General features: G+C 40.7%; 1 protein-coding gene across 1 annotated transcript in view; it reads right to left on the bottom strand.

Moving 5' to 3' along the window:
• Positions 1-25298, bottom strand: part of LOC126174856 (ubiquitin carboxyl-terminal hydrolase 5) — a 166475-nt gene that overhangs the window by 55933 nt on the left and 85244 nt on the right. Inside the window, exons 8-10 of the mRNA XM_049921253.1 lie at positions 23135-23206; positions 19815-20010; positions 788-999 (exon numbers count right to left, since the gene is read on the bottom strand). Coding sequence (XP_049777210.1) covers positions 788-999; positions 19815-20010; positions 23135-23206 — 480 coding nt within the window. The remainder of the gene's footprint in view (positions 1-787; positions 1000-19814; positions 20011-23134; positions 23207-25298) is intronic.

Here is a 25298-nt window from a genome sequence, read left to right as displayed (position 1 = left end):
TACCCCCTTCATTCTTAACCTTGTGTGTAAAGCTAGTGTCTAATGTGCATTCACTGTAATGCCATACAGACCATCTACAGAGTCCAAGCATTGCCATTCACATCATGAATATATTCCTTTTATTTCGCCTTCATCCGTGCAATGACTGTAGATTTTTCTCTCTGGATGAGACCACATAATTTATTTCTCTCCTTCATAATTCTGCATATACCTACATAATTTTCATTAAATGTTCACAAGAGAATGATTGGAAATCAGAATAGTCTTTAATCATAAATTTGTTTTATTCAGTTCATTAACCATATTTGATCATTGTGAACATCATCTGATTAACCTAAAAAAGAATGTGCATGTTAATGAGTAAGAGAATTGTGATAAGTTAGAACAGTGTAAGTAGTAGTGTTGATTCACATTAGCTGAGGAGAATCTAACAAATAACATATTTGCCTCCTTAAACTTAGTAAAATAAGCAAGTAAAACTTATAGCTATGATTGGTACCATCAAACAGAATAAGTAGATGATAAAACTGAAGAACACTCATGGTCTGTTATATAGCACTGTTGTAATACTGCAGCTGTCATTAAAAACTGTACTCTTCAACATTGGATCGTCATTATCTTCAAGATCACCTTGTGATACCTTATGAGAATCTTCATTCCCTTCAACATAAATGTCTGAAGACTTGTCAACATACACAAAGAAATCAAACTTTCTCCATATTGCTCAAGTAATTTGAAGCCTTGAAATTTCTATTCCCACAACATTAACAAAATAAAGACAACTTACACACGTTGGCCTTTGGCTTCCATTTCCGCTCGATGTGCCTCATATGCTGTGACTTCCTCTTTGTTTATGGCTGCATCAAGTGGAATTCCCAGAGGAAGGCTGTATTCTGCTCTATATGTATACTTCACCTTTTTTGATTTTGTACACTGGAAACGATCTTCTACAGAGAACTTAAAACATTCAGCTGGATTTTTTTGGTGACGGCTGTTCCTCTGCAAACATATTACCACATTTTTTTATAAATAATATGAAATACTTCAATAAATTCTTTTGGACATCTGATAAAATTACCAGTATATCAGTTGCTACTGCAGGCAGCTTCATCAGGATTATGAATGCTGCCTTCAGTAGCACCTGAAACGTCATTAATTTAACCACATATGACAAGGTCCCACACCCAAAATAATTTGACTGAAATTGTCTCTGGCTGTTAAAGACTATGCTCTCATAACATTAAATATGCAACACTGACAATGGTAGCATATTTGATGCAAGCACTGCACCACCAATTTCTAGAAATATGTGCATACATATATTATTGTATCATACATCTTCTACAATAATAAATCTTATGAAATATCAGTAAGCAACAAATAGACAAATTACTTGTTATTATATTGCATTACAGAGAGGCATGTGTTACATTTTGAAGTCTTTCTACTTCACACTTTTTCTTCTTTTTGAAAGTAGCAAAAGTATAAGACTATCAACACTCCTTTAACGTACTTTGAGGGCAGATTTCTCACATTAATGTAAATGAAAGGACCTATAAAAACAATTGTTCATAAATATTTTGTTTTTGAGTTATCAATGAAAGAACATTTTTATATAATACTGAAGTCTAAAACTTATTAGTAAATTATCAAATTGTCTTCTACTTGCTTTTAAGTACACATGCACCATAGGGTCATGAACTGATGCACCCTTCCTCGGATGGTGTCTAATGGTTCCATAGCTATTACATTATGAAGATGCTGCATAAACCAATTCTTTCAGGTAGTTCCACATTTCTATTTAACAAGCACCATTAAGCAAGTGCAAGTGATAGGAGGAGTGGAGTAACTGATTAACATGAGCCATTTCCTGGGATATCGGTATTGTGGATCAGATGAACAAACACTGGGAATAGTGGACTGAGTGCACTCTAACTTCAGCTCAGCCACAACATGAATCTTAGAACAGCAACTGCCTCTACTGCTATTTAGGGGCAAAATGCAGAGCTCTAGGATCTGAAACTAGGTTGGTGGAATGGGAAGAGAATTTAAAGAAGTTTTATATATGCAATGAAACAGAAATTTTCTGATCTCAGCTGCATACGTGCAATGCATTAAGTGCAAGAGTGACATGTGAAAATTTATGCCGGACTGGGGTTCTAATACAAATGCTCTGCTTATCTAGAATGGCTGCCTTAATTGCTTCAGTCACTTGAAAATGCCTCCCACCCACCACAAATTCCCACATGTTGCAGCCTACACATGTAGTGTTCTCCAGCCATTATTCTCTATTTGCTCACGAGTCCCGCCTGGGTTCAGATGATTGAGTGCACCCACAGAGAAGATGGCACTGCAATAAAGACACATATATGTACATATTCATATTGAAATTGTTTGTTTGTTTTGTTTTAGGACGTAAAAACTACTAGGATCATACGCACCCATGTCAGAACCACAGAATGTGAAGACAAAAAAGGGGTTAAAAATGAATCGACAGAAGGAAACACAGTTACAGCCATGACCTTGGAGAAAGGTCCATACAATACTCCATAGAGACAACGGAGGTCCTAAACTAAAGATTAAATGTCCTTTACCATATTGCTATGATGGATAAAAAGTAAAACATGGTCAACAGTTTGCACGTTGTTTGCTAAAAAAGGACATTCCATCAGGAAATGGTGAATAGTCAACACTTGAGGACAATGAGCACAAAGTGGTGGGGGATGACCACTTAACAAATGGCAATGGCTAAAAAGACAGTGCCGAATATGCAACCTACCCAAAATGATCTCATGGCAAGAGGGCCGAGAGGAGGTTGGCCAAGCTGCTGAGAGGGGTCTAATTCCCCAGAGCTTGTTCCCATGAAGGGAAGACCAGTGGTGATGTGAAACAGTAATCCCCTGCTGACAAAGGGCAACACAGAGATCATCTGAGGGAATGGAAGAACTAGCGGGCCAAAGCTCAAGGACTGTAGCCTTGGCAGCAGCGTCAGTGGACTTGTTGCCCATCAGACCAGTGTGACCACAGACCCACATAAATATAACAGGGCTCCATGAAGAATGAGCAAATGAAAGCTTTCCTGGACTTGCAGCACTAAGGGATGGACGATGTACAGCACACAGAGGCTCTGAAGAGCACAGAGAGTATGAGCAAATGACACAATTTAAAAGTCTGTGTTGCCAGATGTACTGCACGGCCTGATACAGGCAAAGAGCTCCGCTAAAAATACTGAGCAGTGTTCCATAAGCCAATACCGAAAAGCATCGGTGCCAACAATGAAGGCACACCCGAGACCATGGTTTGTCCGGGAGCCATCAGTGTACAAAAAGCACTATCACAAAGATCCGTGTGAATGTTGAGAAACTTGCAGTGATAGAGTGTCTGGAGTAGTGTCTTTAGGTACTGAGTAGAAAATCACAGCGGTAGTTTGGCAGTTTCTGCATACAGACACTCAAACCCGCTAGTGTAAAAGTCTCTAGTGGCCAAACGGATGCCATGAATGGTGGATTGTATTGAGGCGGCATACGTGGACGGGCGTGCAGATGCATAAATGAAGTACCTGTAGTCTACTTTGAAAAGGACAAGGGACCAGTACAAATGGAGGAGGGCGGTCCCATCTTCTCCCGAGGATGTACCGCTGAGGACATGCAGGACATTGACGGACTGGTTACAGCAGGCAGCCAGATAAGACATGTGGGAGGACCAAGGAAGTTTCCTATTGAGTATGAGGCCTGGAAATTTCGTAGTTTCAATATACGGAGGAGCAGCAGGCCCAAGATGAAAAGATGGTGGAAGAAACCAATTGCGCCACCAAAAATTCATACAAATGGTTTTGTCCATGGAAAAGCAAAAGCCATTGTTGATGGTCCACGAGTAAATACGACTGAGACAATACTGAAGACACTGCTCAAGAAAACAAGCCCATGGAGAACTGCAATAGACTGCAAAATTGTCAACAAAAATGGAGCTGGAGATGCCTGGTGGGAGACAGGCCATAATAATGTTAATGGCGATTGCAAAGAGGACAACGCTCAGGACTGAACCCTGAGGCATGCCGTTTTCCTGGATAAAGGTGTCCGAAATGGCAGAACCCATGCATACCTTGAAAACTTGGTCTCTTGGTCTTTTAAAAATTCCTGAAGGAAATGGGGCATGCGGCCTCTGAAGTCCCACGTGTAGAGAGTACAGAGGATACCAGTCCTCTAGCCTTTTTCCAAATCGAAGAACTTAGCCACAGTCTGGTATTACCACAGAAAACTATTTCTTACATGGGTTGACAAAGTGACGAGATGGTCAACTGCAGAACAGTGCACTCTAAATCCACATTGTTAAGTGGTTAGTACATTGCGAGGCTCTAACCACCATGCCAGCCGGGCATGAGTCACACATTGCACCACCTTGCACACAAAGCTGTTGGGATAAATGTGGAGGTAGCTACAAGGAAGGTGTTTGTCCTTACCAAGCTTAGGTATGGGTGTGACAGTGGCTCCAAGCCAGTGTCTGGGAAAGGTGCCCTCTGCCCAACATGTGACTGTATGTATGAAGGAGAAAGTGCTTGCCTGCAAGAGAAATGTCCTGCTACATCTGAATGTGAACATCGTCTCACCTTGGGGCGGAGGAATGGGTTGGAGTGAGAGCATGATCTAGCTCCCTAATAACAAAAGCAGCACTGCAGCAATCACGATTCTGAGAAGAGAAGGAAAGGAAAGCACCTGAGCCTCTTCCATTTGTTTTTGATGGAGGGAGACACGGTGAGAGTGGGCAGAGCTTGAAATCTCAGCAAAATAGCAGCCCAAGGTGTTGGAGATAGCAATAGGGTCCACTATGACATCATCTGCTATGGTCGGGCCAGAAATTGGGGAATGGACCTTGACCTCAGAGAGATGCCAGAGGTTAGCTCACATGGCAGAAGAGGGAGTGGAACTATTAGAAGAACTAGTTCTTTTTGCTATCCCGAAGAACGCAATGTCTGCGCACACAACTGTTTGTAACAAAAGGAGTTTGCAATCGTAGGCTGATGGGTAAAAATTGTGTTGTGGCATTTCTCAGTCCATCAGGAGACTGGGGCATGGTGAGGTAAAGATGAAGTGCAAGGAATGGAACATTCTGCAGTGGTACGGATAACATTGGTAAGGTAGTCTACCTGGAAATCACAACTAGGGAACTAATGTTCATTGAAGGTTGCCTTTCAGTTAGTCTTAGAAAGCTGCCATTTAGGTGTGCACATAGGCAGGGTAAGATTCAGGAAATGGATAGCACACGGGAAATGGTTGCTTAAGTACGTGTCGGAGAGAATGGACCACTTGAGATGATAGGTAAGCTGAGCAATGCAGAAGGAGGGGTCCAAATATGAATAGGTGTGCGTGGAGTCTGAAAAGGATGTGGGTGCTCCTGTGTTCAGGCAGATAAGGTTAAGCTGATTGAGAAGGCCAGCCAAGAGGGCTTCTCTCAGACAGGTCTCTGAGAACCCCAAAGGGGATGGTGTGCATTAAAGTCACTGAGCAGCAGGAAGGGGTGAGGGAGTTGCTCAATAAGCTGGAGGAAGTCTGCCCTGATGACACCGAACGACAGAGGATTGTAAATGCTAAATAGGGAAAAGGTGACGTGAGGAAAGAAAATGTGGACTACACCAGCTTGAAGCTGGGTAGTCACTGAGATGTTTTGACTATGAATGTCATCCTTGATGAGCACCGTGACTCCCGCATGAGATGCAATGCCACCTTCAGAGGGAAAGTCAAAGTGGACCGGAAATAAAGAAATGTGAGAGCTCAAAGTGATCACGAGGACGCAATTTTATTTCCTCGAGGCAGAGAATAAGTGGACACTGTGACTCCAAGAGCAACTGTAATTCCTATTTATTGGATTTCTGGCAGAAAATGTTCCACTGGAGTCATGACAAGGAAAAGGGAGGAGGAAAGAAATGAAGTGTGCCACCTAAGCAGCTGCCAAGTGCCAGTCTTCGGAGACTTAACTTTTTCTGGTGGAGGATCCTGCTCCACAAGATCTACAGAGGCATCGGCATTCTCCCTCTGTCAGTCTGCGGAGTCCAAGGAAGAACAATGGTTGGCAGTGCGCACTGGCAACATGGAGGTCAGCCGGGTGAGGATATCACTTGGCGACACTGTTGACGAGGATAGCAGATGACAATTCAAATGTTTGTTGGCTGGAGGGACATAAGAAGTCATCACAGGATTATTCCTTCTGTAATTTCAGGCTAGCCGGTGGTGTAGCATGTGAGGTGAAAGTTTGGTGACTTGTTGCACAGCTGGAGGAGGATGAGGAGACGGGGATATTAATGTGACACAGGATGACCTTACAATAACAGTGCTGAATTTGAGATCACATGTCTGTGTGGCCATGTTCTTCGTGGAACAAGATGTAGCAAGAACAGTACTGTTAAATGCCAGATGGTAAAACGCAGTGTTTCTGATTAGCCAACAACTTGAGAGCAACAGGGTAAGGTACCTTTTCCTTCACCCAGATCTGCTGTATGGCTCGCTCATCAAGATGCATGGGACAATCTTGGAAGGAGGCTGTATGGTCACCACTGCACTTGATGCAGTGAGGAGGAGGCAGACAATCACCCTTGTGAGTACCCCTACCACAGGTTACACACTTGGCCGGGTGTCGATAGGACATTTGAGTATGGAATGTAAAGTCAGTCTGTGATAACTTCATAGCCTGCTTTGATCTCTGACGGAAGCACTACTTTGTCAAACGACAGAAAAAGAGTGCATGTGGGCACTAGGGATGCACCTACCTTTTTCATCACCCTATGGACTGCAATGACACCCTGATCAGAGGGGTACATTTGGATTTCTGCCTCTGTCGGGAAGAAGGATCCAAATAGCACTGGTTGCGAAGCAGCCACTGAAATTGAACATGTTGTGCAAAGTATCATGTTCTGCCACTTGTTGCTCAACTCTGTTCTTGGTCAGTTAGGTGGTAGCCATTCATACTGGTGTAGAGCTGATTGGTGGCCATGCACAGATTAAATGCTGTGCAGAAATGTCAACAGAGTTGGTATGTGGCATGGTTGCTTTCACAGGTGGCCCTGCCTCTGATGGTATAGGTAAGCCTGTGACAGGACTGGAATAGCATGTGCTGAATGGAGGAACCAGACTGGTCTTGCACAGGTGTTTTCCACATGGATATGACACCTGTGGCAAGGGGTAGAGGTAGTAGTGGCATAAGGATAGACCAGGATGTGTAGGTTGGGTGCATAGTAGAATACCACTTGGGGGAGGGGGGAGAAAGAGCTTAGGATGTCCCTCATTTCCGGGCACAATGACAACCAAAGTCCTGGTGCAGGACATGGTTCAATTGGCCCAGTCCGCAATGATATCAGGTGATAAGGAGGGTGCTCCTTTGCAGCTTGTGGTTGGCGAGGTTTTAGGTGGTTGGAGGATGAGTGGTGTGTAAGGATATGGCACAGGGAATCTGTTTGAGGACTAGGTTTGGTGGATGTTGTCTGTCTGAAAGTCTTTGAGAGACATTTGGCATATTGGGCAAGAGAATTTTCATCACTATCCACAGTTGGTGAGACTGTAAGGGAGTGATCGTTGAAGAGGAAGGGATGACACCTGACTACCTGGATCCCCCACTCATCACTGTTGATGCCACTTCCCTTTGCACCAACAACCCCCATGCTCACAGCCTGGAGACTACTGTATACCACCTCTCCCCATGTTTTTCTAACTCCAAACCCACTACTTCTTTCCTTATACATGTAATCATTTACATCATCACACATAAACACTTTGCCTTGCAGATACCTTTATGATACACAGGGCCACATTTATCTACATTCCTCCACAGCCTCTACATCTGCATCTGAACTGTACTCTGTACGCCACCTTAGGGTGTGCGGTGAAGGGTACTTTGAGTACCGGTGTCACTTCCCCCTTCCCTCTTCCAGTCGCATAAGGTTTGTGGGAAAAACAATTCCTGGTAAGCCTCTGTGTGTTCCAATCTCTAATTTTATCTACATGGTGTTTTTGCAAGATATATTTAGGGGGAATCAGTTTATTGACTGACTTTTCCAGGAATGTATGCTCTCGAAACTTTAACAGTAAAACACACTGTGATGCAGAATGCCCAACTTGCAGTTTCCACCACTGTAGCTCGCTGTGTATCTCCATGACTTTTTTTGCTTACTAAATGGACCTCTAACAAAACATGCTGGACTTCTTTGGATCTTCTCTATTTCCTCTTATCAATCCTATCTGATATGGATCCAAGACTGATGAGCAATAATCAAGAATCGGTCAATTTCCCTTGTTGATGAGCTACACTCCCTGAGGATTCTTCCAATGAGCCACAGACTGGCATCCACCTTACCCACATTTAACTTTATGTGGTCTGTCCACTTCAAACTGCTCCAGACTCATACTCCTTGATATTTTGTGGAAACAATTACTTCCAATAATTGTTCTGAAATCATGTAATCCTTGATAAAGAGTCTTTATGTATTCACAATATGTTACATTCGTTTATGTTGAGGGTCAATTGCCACTCCCTGCACCGAGGTTGATCCTCTGCACATGTTACTGAATTTCGCACATTGTGTCCCGTTCATTAGAAACTCTTCAATCCAACCACACAGTTCGTCTGATATTCTGTAAACTCATATTTTGTTCATTAGGCAGCAGTGTGGGACCGTATTGAATGGCTGTCGATTCCTACAGATGAGATTTTTGATCTCCAGAAAAGTCATAACACACGAGCACAACACATGTCAAACTTTTACAACAGACCTGCATAACAGATACAGGCACATAGTTTTGTGCATCGGTTCAACAATCCTTCTTGAGAACGGGAATAACCTATGCTTTTTTACTATTGTTTGGAACTCTTCGAGCTTCCAGAGACTGATGATACACTGCTGTTAGAAGAGGTACAAGTTCGTTCGCATACTCTGTGTAGAATCAAACTGGTTTCTGTCAGGTCTAGGAGCTTTTCCTCTATTGAGAGATTTCATTTGCTTTTCTACCCTTTGGTCATTTATTTTGTTGTTTGAGAGACGATTTAAAGGAGGAATTGCACTGCAATTTTCCTCTGTGAAACAGTTTTGGAGAAAGACACACTCATAGTACAGTATTTTGCCATTTTTGTCATTCCCTGTTTCAATGCTATTATGGTCCCAGTGTGCGTGAGCAGATAGTTTCAATCCATTTACTGATTGAATGTAAGACAGAAACTTCTTACAACTTTCTGTCAGTCAATAGACAGAATTTTACTTCTGAATTCATTAAATGTTTCACACAGAGCCCTTCTAATGCTAACTTCTGTTTCAATTAGTTATTGTTTGTCCATGATGCTTTGACTATGTTTAAATTTGCAGTAAAGCTGTATCTGCTTCCATAGCACATTTATAACATGTTTCTTTAATCATTGTAGGTCTTCCCCACAACTCTGATTGACGACGCACTCTTTCTTATTTGCTTTGTCTGGTCCTGCTCACCCCAATGTAACTTTTTCCTGGACAATGATCTTCATCTCTTACGGCTCCATTCACATCAAGCCACTAACCATCAACTGTACCAGCATTTGTACAGCTCTTGTCTCTCAAAGAAAAAACACTGCCTAGCCACCGTGGACTGTGTATCTGCAGAGACTAGAATTCTCTTGTGCAATATGCTGTAGGTTGCACGAAGGTCTTCACAGAAAGGCACTATCCCTCATGCCTATTCAGAATACAGATTTTCCATAACATATCCTCACACACTCATATTCCCACCATACCCACGAATCAGTGTCAAAAGAGCACCCTCCCCATCACCCAGTATCCAGGATTGGAGTAACTGAACCATGTCTTTTGCCAACTGCTACGACTATATTTGACTGTGCCTGAAAATGAGGGCTATCCTACCCATTATCCTTGCCTCATTTCTTTGAAATCGTATTCTGAAACTCACATAACATACAACTCCCAATCACTTGCCACAGGGAACATATTCCTGTAGAAGACCCAGTTGTAAGACCTGACCGATTCACCTACCCTGCACATCCTACTCTAATCCTGTCATAGGCTTATCCAGACCCATCAGAGACGTGGCCACCTGTGAAAGCAACTGCATCATATACTAGCTCTGCTGTAACTTCTGCACATCATTTTGTGGGTGTAAACACCAATCGACTGTCCATCAGAATGAATGGCCACCACCCATCTGTGGTCAAGAGCAGAGTTGATCTCTCAGCAGTAGAACACACTGCTGAGTGTAAAATGCTCAATTTCAATTGCTGTTTCACAACCCCCACCATCAGAATTGTACCCAGCACCAGCTTTTCTGAAATGGTACATGTGGGTTATCCTTGCATTGTATCTTCGTTCCTACATTTCTCCTGGCCCCAATCTCCACTAACCTCCTGCACCCCACCCATATCCTCTTCCCAAAAGTCTTCCCTTCCTTTGTTCTGTCACCACCTCTCAATCCATTCTTCCACACCTTTGTCATTGTGCACTGCATAAATGCCCCAATTCTGGTGTCCATGCGTTGCATCCCTATCCTATGCATCAGTCTATCCATCCTGCATTTATCTTGCATACCCAGGCTGTCAATGACTCAATGATTTCACTATTTGGTGAGTCATTTTCTTTACTCCCCTAAATCACTCATAATAGAAAAACTCATTTTAAAATAAACATGTAACGCTATTGATGAAGGTGCCTCACTTTTGGTGAGAAGATACATGACACTTACAAAACATTACAGAGGATAAAGTCAGCAAATCCAGAACAAAATGATCATTGTCTGAATGGTTTCTGCATTAACGGACCATTTCTTCTCTGCCAAAAGTCAAAACTTCAGTTTGTTCTTATGTAAGCGAATAGGCACATGGTCTTACATGCTAAATGAGTTTGATTTTAATTCACTTCTCCTACAGTGCGAGTCACAGAACATATATAATTGTGAAATACACAACAAATTAATTGTGAAATACACAACGAATTATGACATTTTTCAGTGTGAAACAACTGTACTTATGCCATATGGTCTCTAAAAACTGTTAATTTTGCACATTTTCAGATATGGCTATTGACGGTTTATATTTTAACACACTCAAGTGTTGATGAATACAGTAACAGATTGGAACAGTGACATGATGTTTGTGAAAATATCAAAGAGATTATGTTCTTCCATTCGGTGCTGGAAGTTTACCTGCACTATGTGCAAGTAGCATAATATCATCATCAAAATGAAGATGGTTGAGTATGTTCTGTAACACACATTCCCAGTTTGAGGCTATGGAAATTTGCTGGAAGACTGTCTTTGGGGGTACAGAAATTCTTTACCTGACTTTTTTTAATTCGGAATTCCTCACGATCTTGATGAATACAAGAGCAGTATTGACATACATGTTATTCAGTATACAAATACTCAGAGGGTGAATCATTCCCCATTTCTCTGGGGCTGATAGTAAAGATTTAATTGAAACAATGTAAAATTTGGAGCCTACCAACTGAGTTACTCAAGCATGACTCGCAACACACTTTTTTCCAGGACTGCTAGTCCCCTGAGGTACACAAAACTTCAGTGAAGACACAAATGAATTATAGACATTGTATGCAAGTGCACATTGATGTAAACCAATGAGGAAAGATGGAAATTTGTGCTGGACTGGGATCTGAACCCAGGTCTCCTGCTTAATAGGCAACTGCTCTGACCACTAAGCCAACTGGACACAGTGGTCATTGCAACTGCATGCACTACCCTAGCATGCCTCCTGTCACACACAAATTGTCAACTTACCCACACACTTATGAATGTAGGGGCCCTTGGCCATTATCCTCATTACTTGCAGTGTGGTGAACAGACACCACATTTATACAAATAACATGAAGACAGCCAATGATCTCTTCGGTGCAGATGCACATCAGTCTCAAACTCTTAAGGAAATCGGCAAAATACCACTTCTGAATATGATATTAGTTGAGTGCGAATACTAAAATTTATACTGACTTGTAACATAGTTTTTAAAGTAAGGAGTCTATGCAGTGCCATAAAGATTGACAAGAACTACAAAATGACACTACATTTGTAATTCTTTAGTTTCCTAAGGATCCTACAAGGTACAAAATGGTACATTACAGGACTGTTTGTTTATGATTCACTTGTAATGTTCGGATATTTACTGAATAACGTCATTTTCCTTTAATGACAAAAAATTGCTAGTAAACATCAGACAACCTGACTTTCTGCAGAAAGAAGTTATATATTTACCCAACAAAGTGGAATTCCTTCTGCTACACTTTCAGCCAAATTAGTGAATTTGGAACACAGGAAACTTATATGGAATGTAATACATACATTAATTAATGTACAAAATAAGCCACCACAGCTGTAGCTTCAGAGAAAACAACACAGATGTGATGATAAATCGGCAAAAGCAATAAAACTGTTTCCCAACACAGGGGAGGGGGGGGGGGGGGGGGGGGAAGAAAAAAAAAAGTGTTGCTAAATTTGAGCCTCTTATGGCAAGAATCTGGGACATATTCACTTTTGAAACAAAATTACTTACATTTACGAGATTATCTGTGTATTAGAAAGCTGTGTAAAATTTAAGAATGGGGGAATCACTCAACTCCATAAAAAATGTCAAGTCAACAGAAGTGCCTATGATGATAACAACAGACAACAGAAATATAGGCTTCGCATGCATGAAACACATGTTTATATTCTCTTGCTTTCAGTGGAGTAAGCTGCAAATACACACATATCTGAAAGTATTTCTTCATGAATAAGTTGTAGCATATATCATTGAATCAGGGGGATTCGGTTGGTTTTGCATGTATTTCACAATAATTCCTGTGTCTTGGTAATTTACTAACATATGGAATGTGCAATTATAACAACTATTTTGTTAATAAAGTAGAAAATAATTAAAAAATGAACATTATCCTTATGCTGCATGTGACTGCCTGCTTTCTCACCAGTTGGAGTGCTGTCACTCCAGCTGTGAAAAGGTAACAACTTTCACACTGGAGTGTGTTATGACTGTATTTATTAGACTGCGGCTGAAATAATTTGTTTTAGGAGTTCCAAAACAAGCTTTTTCCAATTTAAATTCTCATCAATGTGGATATTTATGAAATTTGAAGTTTCCACCTTACTTATTATTTCCTCACCCTGTGTTACACTTCACTGATTTAGTACTTCTAGATGTGCAAGACTGAATATGTTGTGACTTTCTAGAATTGAAGGAGAGACCATCTGCAGAAAAGCATTCTGTGATGTTTTTAAGAACTTTATCATTTCTTCTGTTTCTGTATGTATGCTTGGACTGATTAAAATACTAGTGTCAACTGCAAAATGAACTAATTTTGCTTGTTGTGTATTAGACGGAAGATCATTTACATATTTGAGAAACAATAGTGGACCTACAATTGAGCCTTGGGGAACCCCATATGTGATTTCTCTTTAATCAGAATTATGTCCCCAGGAATTAGTGAAGTACAACTTCCTGTAATCTTTTGGTTAGGTATAACATTATCCATTGGTTGCCATCAATAGTTTGCTGTAATTCAAAATAATAAGGAGAAGCTGGATAATGACAAATTCAAGACTAATAACACAAAGTGGAAATTCTTTGAGACAATGAGCACTGGGTTAATTAAAAACTGTGGAGTACATCATTAGATAGAAAGTGGAACAAACATAAATATTCCAACTTATTAATAGGAGTAGTTTGCTTACTGCTGTTTTATAAGGAGTGAATGGTTTATTACAGTTGGAAGTAGGGCTAACACTAATTTTATTCTAATCAATTTTTTAAAAATTGGGGTTTAACATATTTATGGGCTATGGAGCAGAGAAAAGATTAGTGTAAATTTTCTTGAAGTGGTTAAAAATTAATTCTGGAAACTGGATAGCATAATAGCTGACAAGAGGTTTGGATGATTTGTTTCAAAATAATTTTTCAGTGTTGAGTTCCGAAATCTGATTAACTTCCGTTTGGTAGTTTAACAGCTAGATTTTCTAATGCATTAAGGCCTAGTTATGGACCTTGTCTTTATCTGTTCACTGTGTTTCAATTTGCTTTCCTGATATACACTCCTGGAAATTGAAATAAGAACACCGTGAATTCATTGTCCCAGGAAGGGGAAACTTTATTGACACATTCCTGGGGTCAGATACATCACATGATCACACTGACAGAACCACAGGCACATAGACACAGGCAACAGAGCATGCACAATGTCGGCACTAGTACAGTGTATATCCACCTTTCGCAGCAATGCAGGCTGCTATTCTCCCATGGAGACGATCGTAGAGATGCTGGATGTAGTCCTGTGGAACGGCTTGCCATGCCATTTCCACCTGGCGCCTCAGTTGGACCAGCGTTCGTGCTGGACGTGCAGACTGCGTGAGACGACGCTTCATCCAGTCCCAAACATGCTCAATGGGGGACAGATCCGGAGATCTTGCTGCCCAGGGTAGTTGACTTACACCTTCTAGAGCACGTTGGGTGGCACGGGATACATGCGGACGTGCATTGTCCTGTTGGAACAGCAAGTTCCCTTGCCGGTCTAGGAATGGTAGAACGATGGGTTCGATGACAGTTTGGATGTACCGTGCACTATTCAGTGTCCCCTCGACGATCACCAGTGGTGTACGGCCAGTGTAGGAGATCGCTCCCCACACCATGATGCCGGGTGTTGGCCCTGTGTGCCTCGGTCGTATGCAATCCTGATTGTGGCACTCACCTGCACGGCGCCAAACACGCATACGACCATCATTGGCACCAAGGCAGAAGCGACTCTCATCGCTGAAGACTACACGTCTCCATTCGTCCCTCCATTCACGCCTGTTGCGACACCACTGGAGGCGGGCTGCACGATGTTGGGGCGTGAGCGGAAGACGGCCTAACGGTGAGCGGGACCGTAGCCCAGCTTCATGGAGACGGTTGCGAATGGTCCTCGCCGATACTCCAGGAGCAACAGTGTCCCTAATTTGCTGGGAAGTGGCGGTGCGGTCCCCTACGGCACTGCGTAGGATCCTACGGTCTTGGCGTGCATCCGTGCGTCGCTGCGGTCCGGTCCCAGGTCGACGGGCACGTGCACCTTCCGCCGACCACTGGCGACAACATCGATGTACTGTGGAGACCTCACGCCCCACGTGTTGAGCAATTCGGCGGTACGTCCACCTGGCCTCCCGCATGCCCACTATACGCCCTCGCTCAAAGTCCGTCAACTGCACATACGGTTCACGTCCACGCTGTCGCGGCATGCTACCAGTGTTAAAGACTGCGATGGAGCTCCGTATGCCACGGCAAACTGGCTGACACTGACGGCGGCGGTGCACAAATGCTGCGCAGCTAGCGCCATTCGACGGCCAACACCGCGGTTCCTGGTGTGTCCGCTGTGCCGTGCGTGTGATCATTGCTTGTACAGCCCTCTCGCAGTGTCCAGAGCAAGTATGGTGGGTCTGACACACCGGTGTCAATGTGTTCTTTTTTCCATTTCCAGGAGTGTATTATTTTATTCACTGGTGAGTACAATTTAAAATGGTGTGATATTTTCCTTTATATTACAGTTCCAATATTAATAATATCACAATTTAAAAACTTCAGGCATTTAATGAATTTTCTAACTGCCAGGTGCAACTGCCATAAAAAAGTTTTAGAGGTTGGTTTGGGTTGTTTCGGGAGGAGACCTAACAGCGAGGTCATCGGTCTCATCGGAGTAGGGAAGGATGGGGAAGGAAGTCGGCCATATCCTTTCAAAGGAACCATCCCGGTATTTGCCTGGAGTGACTTAGGGAAATCACAGAAAACCCAAATCAGGATGGCCGGACGCAGGATTGAACTCTCGTCCTCCCAAATGCGAGTTCAGTGTGCTAACCACTGCGCCACCGTGCTTGGTAAAGTTTTCAAAACTAGTTTTCACAAATCTGACTTTTCCTTAAAGCTCGCTTTGGTATTTGTTTTTGTTGTGGCGGGTTAAGTCATCGGACCAAATTAAACAAGTTGATAAGCATTAGTAATTTTTGTTTACTTTAGAACATCCCTGCCCTTCAGTTGGGAAATAAAAGGCACAGATTTGTGAAACATAGATACAACGTGACAAAAACATCCAAGTGAGATCAATAATAATATTTTAAATTATCAGAATCTAACAATTTACATGGAAGTTGCTGTTCAAATCTGGCTGTGCTGTGTGAAATAGATCATGTCATCTGATGCCACAGGTGTTGCCTTGAAATCTAAGCATGGGATGACAACACATTCTCGTTATTGTTCCCATTATAAAATGGTAGTCTATATTTGCAGATAGGAAAAATGATTTCGCTTCTGATAGTAAAATATTTGCTAATGCCAGTTATGATTTCATTTAATATATTTTGCATGTGATGTGTCCCTGGACACAATTAGAATCTCAAGTATTTTTCATTCAATTATTTTAAGTTAAATGTACTTCTTGCTGTACCATTTTGGAAATTTCAGTTTAAACGTAAATACTAGAAAACTGATTGTCACTTCTGTGCTACACATACTGATAGTAAAATCTCTTTCACATTTTTCCAGAATCTGTAGGACGAAGCATTACAATCAGTTTCCACATGTTTACATTAATTGCAGTTACTGAGATGTTGCAAAAGCTCACAAATTAAAATTGCTAATGAACTCACCATAATATGCTCAGTACTTTAAAAAATCGCAATTATTTCTGAAGCACTTGTTTCACATAAATTAAAGAAATACTCATGAATTGCAAAAGCAAACTACCTTTTTTTTCTTAAAAAAAAAAGAAGAAGTTAACATCACATTATGATATTCATCAAAATATCGAAATTTACACCTTTATTATCTGCGTGTCAGTAAAAGAACAAATGATGCTATTTAATAAAATAACTTATTATTTGTAAAGCTGGAAAGTTAACATTAACTTATCATTGCAAAAAATACGGTTTGGTGCCACCTTGCTCTTGCAGTGTAGCGTAACACAGTTCCAAATACTGAAGCTAAAGGAGGTGCTGTATTAGAAACAAAAAGTATTCTTAGGTTATCATTCAGAAGTTCCCATCTTCAAAAAATATTCATAAATAAGTAGTGAAAACATTCCTTCACACCGAAATGTATCATGAGAAAAGGTGCAAAAAATCATGCTGTAGAACAGGATTGAAGACCGATCATATCAAATGTTTTATTGGCTCTAAGATTAACTAGATACCGTATTTACTCGAATCGAAGCCGCACTCGAATCTAAGCCGCACCTGAAATTTGAGATTCAAAATGGGGGAGAGAAAAGTTTTAGGCCGCACCTCCAAATCGAAACAAAGTTGGTCCATTGCAATATGAGACACAATTTAGGCTGAATGAATGACGATACAGCTACAGTAGTTTGGTTCGAGTCGTAAGCTTAGCAGGTTAAGCTTTACCAGGTAGCCATTGCTGAGTCAGGCGCTCCGTCCGTATTTATATGGGTACCCTTCCTTTTCCACGTGCTTCGTCTGGTTTGAATTAATAACTTATTTTTCTTTGATCTGATAAGTGCCGTTCTCTTTGTCTTTGTTATAGGTGTTTACGTCACTCTAAGCTGAAAATGCATTACTGTACTGCGTCATGCATTGTTTCCGCATTCTGATAATGAGTGTTTATGGCCTGTCGCCGCTCGCGGCATGGCTTGCTTTTGTGCGCGCTACCGCCGCTTACTATATATATATAAAAGGGGGGGGGGGGGAGATAGATAGAGAGAGAGAGAGAGAGAGAGAGAGAGAGAGAGAGAGAGAGAGAGAGAGAGAGAGAGGGGGGGGGGGAGGGGGGAGAGAGAGGGGGAGGAATCATCTCATTAGCGAAACAATGGCCAGAGACTGCTATTTGTTGTTACTTACACTGCTGCTTTCTTTGATAATGATCAACAAGAACCAAATAATAGACTGCAGATGATAGAAGATTTTCTGAACGAGAGTATAGCGAAAATTTTTCTCCGTTTGAAAATCTTTGCAGGCGCCTCTTTAGTACATTACATTCTGCACAGAAATTAGAGTCATCTTAGATTTAAAAATCTAGTCAATTGTCGTGCTTCACTTCTGACTGTATCACTATTAGGCATAAGAATAATACGAATATAAACATGAAATAAGGATATAAATATCCTTCCGCGTTTGCTGTTGTCTCACTCTAGTTTCATAGTTTATTAGGCAGACAGGATTTAAATGAGATAGAAGCAAACACGAAAGAATAAATGGCAAAATGTTTATATTCGCATTATTCTTATGGTGAAGAGAATACTGCATGTGATTCACAATTCATAAAAGTTCCTACTAGCAACCATCTCTTCTTACAGGTAGGAAAAAATTCAAAACGTGGCGTTGGCCATATTGACTAACATCCCAAACAGTCTTGCCAGTAGGATTTTTGTTGTTCATTGAAATGCTGCTACATTCGAAGATTTACAATACGGAATTTGTATTTACTTCGTTGGATAATGTAGGAAATGCAGTGGGCGAAACTCGGGGCGGAGAAAAAAGCTCGTCTTCCACCCCGTTTTTTTTAAATTTACTGACGCAGAGGTTTTGGCGCCAGTGTCTGCAAAGCATGCTTGTGTAGCGCTATATATTCGACGGCAGAAGTTAGTTGTGGCGGCACCTACCAATATTTTGCAGAACTTCCGCGTACTCTGCACTCGATTCTAAGCCGCAGGCGGTTTTTTGGATTACAAAAACTGGAAAGAAAGTGCGGCTTAGATTCGAGTAAATACGATAGTAAGACTGTGGAGCCAAGTTCCCTCAGAAATCTTTTTGTCAAAGACAAAATATGTAACAAAGATAAAATGAGCAATGAAAAACTGATGGCACTGAAGTGTGATAATATTGTTGTAAATGAAAACTTTCCACCATTAACAGCTGGAAAGTGTAAACTAAGGTATCTTTTGAACATGTAAAAGCTAAAACTGACCTTTAGCAGCAATGTTTGGATGACTGCAGAATTTTTTGGAGATTTACTCAGTAGTTTAGAGAACACAACTGGAGCAAAGGCAAAAGGACTCTTTTTTTTTATTACCAAGAGATGATCTCTACATCTAAAGCATCGTCATTTAAGCGGAATGTTAACACTGTGCTTTTCCTGCTAAATACAGGAGTCACCTACAACTATGGACTCTGGTAAATTCAATCTATGAAAGCTAAACACTAAAGTGGTTTTCAACAAAGCTGGATTTCATTACCAAAAAGAAAGAAAGTAATGAAGATGAGCATTTTACAGATTATAGCTCAATACAAATCACAGAATAGTTTTGAAGCTTCTGGCTTTGGTGCAGCATAATTAGCAGTTGAAGCCAATTTCTGTAAAGTATTTAAAGCCATTACAGATATTTAAGTACATGGGGCGTTTCAAGACTTTCTACAATATTTAAGGAGTTTTTTTAGGTTCCCTTGTGATACTCATTCTGTGTCATTAGTTGAATAAAACAATACTTGAAAAAATGATCGCTTATGTGATCTACAAAGTGAGATAACCCGTTATTTAAGAAAAAAAATCCATTTAAGGAAAAAGAGGTTTTATTGTACCTAGTTTTCTTATGAGTTGAAAATTTCTCTGTTCTACTGACATCTGTTTCCACATTCCATCTTCCCCTGCACATGTACTTTCTTTTTATTAATGTATACCCACCCAACATCACTAACAGTGGAACCCCTCCCCCGCCCCCTCCCTTCCTGCTCACTTAAGTTACTGACATTTATGTTCTAGATAATACATTCTGCTCTCCACTGTCAGTATACTACTATTCTCATGACTTATGATTCAGTCTGGCCACGAACTGTGTGACTGAGCTTAACTTCTGATCAAGGTAATTTTAAAATGTTAATTACCTCAAGAGTATTCACAAGGTGCATAAAAAATTCTTGAGCATCTTGTTGATGTTTTGTGGAGAATTCTGGATGCCCTTTACTAATAAGGTTCTTAAACATGTGTGGAGAAATTCCTGGCTGAGATTCATCCCCTGCATCACTGTCTTTTGGGGGTTGTGAATACTTTCCTGAGAGAAGTCCAACACCAAGTTTTGCCCTGAAAATTTGAGAGAGTACATTACATTCATTAATGGCACATTGAAGTCCACAAAACAATGACACTAGACAGCACAGTCACTCTTTAACCTATTTAGCTCCTACAGGGTCACATTTATGAAATACTGTTGTATGTGTTCTAAACAGGACATCAGTCTCAGCATCAAAACAAAACAACATCAATAGATCTCCAACAGCACTTATGTATATTAAGGGTGCTTATCACCATTCCTCCAGAAAGTTTAGTAGTTAGGATAAGAAACATTATTTTAAAGGCCACTGGGAACTGACATATTTTGTACAGGCTTAGGCTACCTCACTTGAAGGTATGGCAGTCTGAGGTTCATCACTGTAATTGGTTCTTGCATAGAGTTTTGAACATCACTGTTACTTTATGGTGATATCCTCCAGTTACCTACCGATCCAAGTTAGACAATAGTACATACACTTGTGACTTTGTCAGTGTGGTTGTGCTTCGTAGTATTGTGAACACTGAACAAATTTTCATCTGCCAAGATCGCTAAAATCATTTACTCATATAAATTACCTGTTTCAGCACTTCTCTGTTACGAACTTCGGATCTGCGAAAGATGTGCCCGAAAATGCTAGAATACAGCAACTAACGTAACAGCTCACATAATTATATCCAAGATTTGCAATAAATGGAATAAAAACATGCCTATGTTTACATCATTACAGATACATGGAACATCATCACACTATCTTCTCCTTCAATACAACAAGTGCTGCTGTACAATGTATGTACATGTTAGTACCGTGAGCTACACTAGAGGTCGGCATGTCCATTTTAAAATAACAGCTGTGTACACACACATTATTGTGTCAGGGCTCACATTTGTCACGACTTTACAAATGACAGATCCCAGCATAAACATTCTTAGAGATACATAAGTACATCAGGTGGCATAGCGGTAGAATGAATATCACATTTGATTAAGGCATGGATCTACTATTCCACATACGCTGGAGCACCTAAGAAACTGGTATAGGCATGGGTATTCAAATACAGAGTTGTGTAAACAGGTAGAATATGACGCTGTGGTCGGAAACGCCTATATAAGACAGCAAGTGTCTGGCACAATTGTTAGATCAGTTACTGCTGCTACAATGACAGGCTATAATAATTTAAGTGAGTTTGAACTTGGTGTTATAGTCGGCGCATGCATGATGGGACACATCATCTCCGGGTAGCGATGAAGTGGGAATTTTCCTGTTTGACTATTTTGCGAGTGTACCGTGATTATCAAGAATCCAGTAAAACATCAAATCTCTGACATCGCTGCAGCCGGAAAAAAAACCCTGCAAGAATGGGACCAATGACGACTGAAGAGAACTATGCAATGTGACAGAAGTGCAACCCTTCCACAAATTGATGCAGATTTCAATTCTGGGCCATCAACAAGTGTCAGCGTACGAACTGTTCAATGAAACATCATCGATATGGGCTTTTGGAGCCAGAAGCCCACTCTTGTACCCTTGATGACTGCACAAAACAAAACTTTACACCTCGTGTGGGCCCAGCAGCACCGACATTGGTCTTTTGAGGATTAGAAACACAATGCCTGGTCAGAGGAGTCTCGTTTCAAATTGTATTGAGTGGATGGACATGTCCGGGTATGGAGACAACCTCATCAAGCCATGGATCCTGCATGTTAGCACGGGACTGTTCAAGATGGTGGAGGCTCTGTAATGGTGTGGGGCGTGTGCAATTGGTAGTGATATGGGACCCCTGATACATCTAGACATGACTCTTGACAGATGACATGTACATACACATCCTGTCTGATCATCTGCATCCATTCATGTCCATTGTGCATTCCAATGGATTTGGGCAATTCCTGCAGGACAATGTGACACCCCACACATCCATAATTACTACAGAGTGGCTCTAGGAACACTCTTCTGAGTTTAAGCACTTCCGCTGGCCACCAAACTCCCCAGACACGAACACTATTGATCATATCTGGGATGCCTTGCTATGTGCTGTGCCGTACTCTTACGGATTTATGGACAACCCTGGAGGATTCGCTGTGTCAATTCCCTCCAGCACTACTTCAGACATTAGTTGAGTCCTTGGTATGTAGTGTTGCGGCACTTCTGTGTGCTCCGTGATGTACCAGTTTCTTTGGCTCTTCAGTGTAATTACGCATACCTAAATTATCATCATAAGATACAAGCCACATCAATATTCTTCAGTTTTAAAGAATTGCCTGTAAACTCATATGAACTTTCATAAAACATAACTTATACAAAAACATTTGTATACCATTTTAGAAAATTTTTTAGAACATTGTATAAAAATTCTTTATAACTTTCTATCAAATTTTCCTTCACACACTATTTGGTAAAGGGTTTACTGGGATCTGTCAGTTGAAACGTGGTGTTGAATGTGAGCACTTGTAATTGGAGCAATAACATGTATGTACATTTCTCATGCCGACTTCTAGTGTAGCTCATGATACTAACATGGACACACATTACACAGCACAACTTACTGTACTGAATGAGTAGATTGCGTAATGACGTAAACATAGATATGTTGTTATTCTATGTATAGTAAATCTGGAATGTAATTGTGTGTGCTGTTATGTTAGTTGCTGTGTCTACCATTTTCAGTCCCATCTTTTACAGATCTGAAGATGGCAATAGAGAATTGTCGAAACCAGTAAATTACGTGAATAAATGATTTCAATGATCTCAGCAGTTGAACGTTTATGAAGTGTTCAGACAAAAGCACTCCTGATACACCAAAAACTGACTTTTTTTTTTTTGCATTTTCACTTTAATAGGGAGTGTCTTGTTAATAACATGATTATGGTGACTGTATGTTTCAAGAATCATTATGTAACAGTAACAAAAAATCTGCTCCTGCCAATACTAAATTACAAAAATGTGTGCTATCTCACATGCTTCAGTATCACATGTTATTAAAAAACTATTTATTGACTATGCACAACTAAATGTAAACTATTGTGATAAATGTACTTGTATGACAGCAGATTAAGTCAATAAAATGTACACAGTATTCTAAACAAATGCCTATGTGACATTTCATGGTGTAAATGAGCAAAAATATAACCTAAACATATCTACAAATTACTTACATCTGCACAACAAAATCTGAAGCAGGATCAGCTGAAGCATTTTCAAATATTTTAGGAGCTTCATCAAAAAACCTAGAAATAAAAATCATGATTGTAAATATACATACACATTCACACAAATATTCACACACACACACACACACACACACACACACACACACACACACAAAACAACAACAACAACAACAACAACAACAATGTGAAGTAAATGTGGAACAATGTCTTGAGTTTGCAAGGAATTATATTTAAATACGAAAGGGTACACACTTAATAAGTTACCGGCTACATGGTTAAGTGGACACTTTATTTACAACCGATAGGGCAGCTGACAAAGTGAAAGATTTCAGTATACTGTGTCAAACAAAGGTCTATCAAATAATACATAGGTAGCAAAAAAATGCAAAGTCATTCAATGACAGGCTTTATAACAGTGTGTATTGCAAAGTAGGTATGATCTTACTTTGCAAAATTTTGGCCAGATGAAGACTGATTGCTTATAGGCCAATTATAAAAAGTCCCTTTACTTTAGAGTGAAGAGGACGTAACAGTTTTTCAGACACTTTTTAAAGCTAGTGGAGAATGAGAGCCAATTGCAGCCTTGCAATATGTACTGTTCAAGAGCAACTTAAACAATTTTAATGGAATTAAAAAATTGTTGAGGTCTTTGTGACCACTTGTTGGTATATTGCCTGTTGACTTTTGTCTCAGGATCTTTGGCCAATGTCAGTTTAATGATTCTTCTCATTTTACACCAGCATGGATGGTTGACATTGCCAAAAGTTCACCATACATTGCATATGGCAGACTGGAGATGAGCCCGTGGCCTTTCATGCCGATGGCAGAGCTTTTCCCTGATCATTACCACTGTGTTTCTGCCCTTGTTACCTGCAATAGTCGTTCACTGCAGCATGGAGATACAGGATCCTTTTACCTTGAGGCCTGTTTTTCTCTTGCCGAAATTATTGTCATGTTTGTGAATTTCTAAGGCTTCCCTCAATGAACTCATATGGTACCTCCAATCCAGCGAGACAATGCGGGTTAGGGAATTTTATTTGTGGTCGGCCTCACACAGCATTTCTCCACCAGTCTCAACTGCAATATCGTTTGTGTTCGGTCGGTTGTTTGCAGATGATGCTGTCGTTTATTGACTAATAAAGTTATCAGAAGATAAAAAAAACTACAAAACGATTTAGAAAAGATATCTGAATGATGCGAAAAGTGGCATTTGACCCTAAACAAGGAAAAGTGTGAGGTCATCCACATGAGTGCTAAAAGGAACTCATTAAACTTTGGTTACATGATACATCAGTGTAATCTAAAAGCTGTAAATTCAACTAAATACCTAGGTATTACAATCACGAACAACTTAAATTGGAAGGAACACAAAGAAAATGTTGTGGGGAAGGCTAACCAAAGACTGCATTTTATTGGCAGGACACTTAAAAAATTTATCAGATTTGCTAAGGAGACTGTTTACACTACGCTTGTCTGAACTCTTTTAGAATACTCCTGCACGGTGTGGGATCCTTACCAGATAGGACTGACGGAGTATATCAATAAAGTTCAAAGGAGGTCAGCATGTTTTGTATTACCACGAAATATGGGAGGGAGTGTCACAGAAATGATACAGGATATGGGCTGGACATCATTAAAAGAAAGGCGTTTTTCGTTGCGACGGAATCTTCTCACGAAATTCCAATAACCAACTTTCCCCTCCAAATGCAAAAATATTTTGTTGACACTGACCTACATTGGGAGGAATGATCACCATGATAAAATAAGGGAAATCAGAGCTTGTACGGAAAGATATAGGTGTTCATTCTTTCCGCGCTATACGAGATTGGAATAATAGAGAATTGTGAAGGTGGTTCGATGAACCCTCTGCTAGGCACTTAAATGTGATTTGAAGAGTATCCATGTAGATGTAGACCCTGGTATTGATGGATTGTACTGTCATTCCCATTTGGTATGTTCCTAACATTCTGAGGGGATCCCTTTTCTTCCTTGCTAATCTGAGACCTATGTTAGCACTATACAGGGCTAACTTTGTCTGCCACCTCGGGTATGCATTGCAGGTAGGTAATATCCACCATTTCTTCTTCCGATATGTCACTCCCCCTGACATTAGATTTCGCTGACATGTCTTGTGCAACTGGTGGCATAC

This window comes from Schistocerca cancellata, chromosome 3, assembly GCF_023864275.1.
Source record: "Schistocerca cancellata isolate TAMUIC-IGC-003103 chromosome 3, iqSchCanc2.1, whole genome shotgun sequence".
Lineage (NCBI taxonomy): Eukaryota > Metazoa > Arthropoda > Insecta > Orthoptera > Acrididae > Schistocerca > Schistocerca cancellata.
Note: the sequence above shows the minus strand (reverse complement) of the source record. Positions and strands in the feature narration are given on the sequence as shown.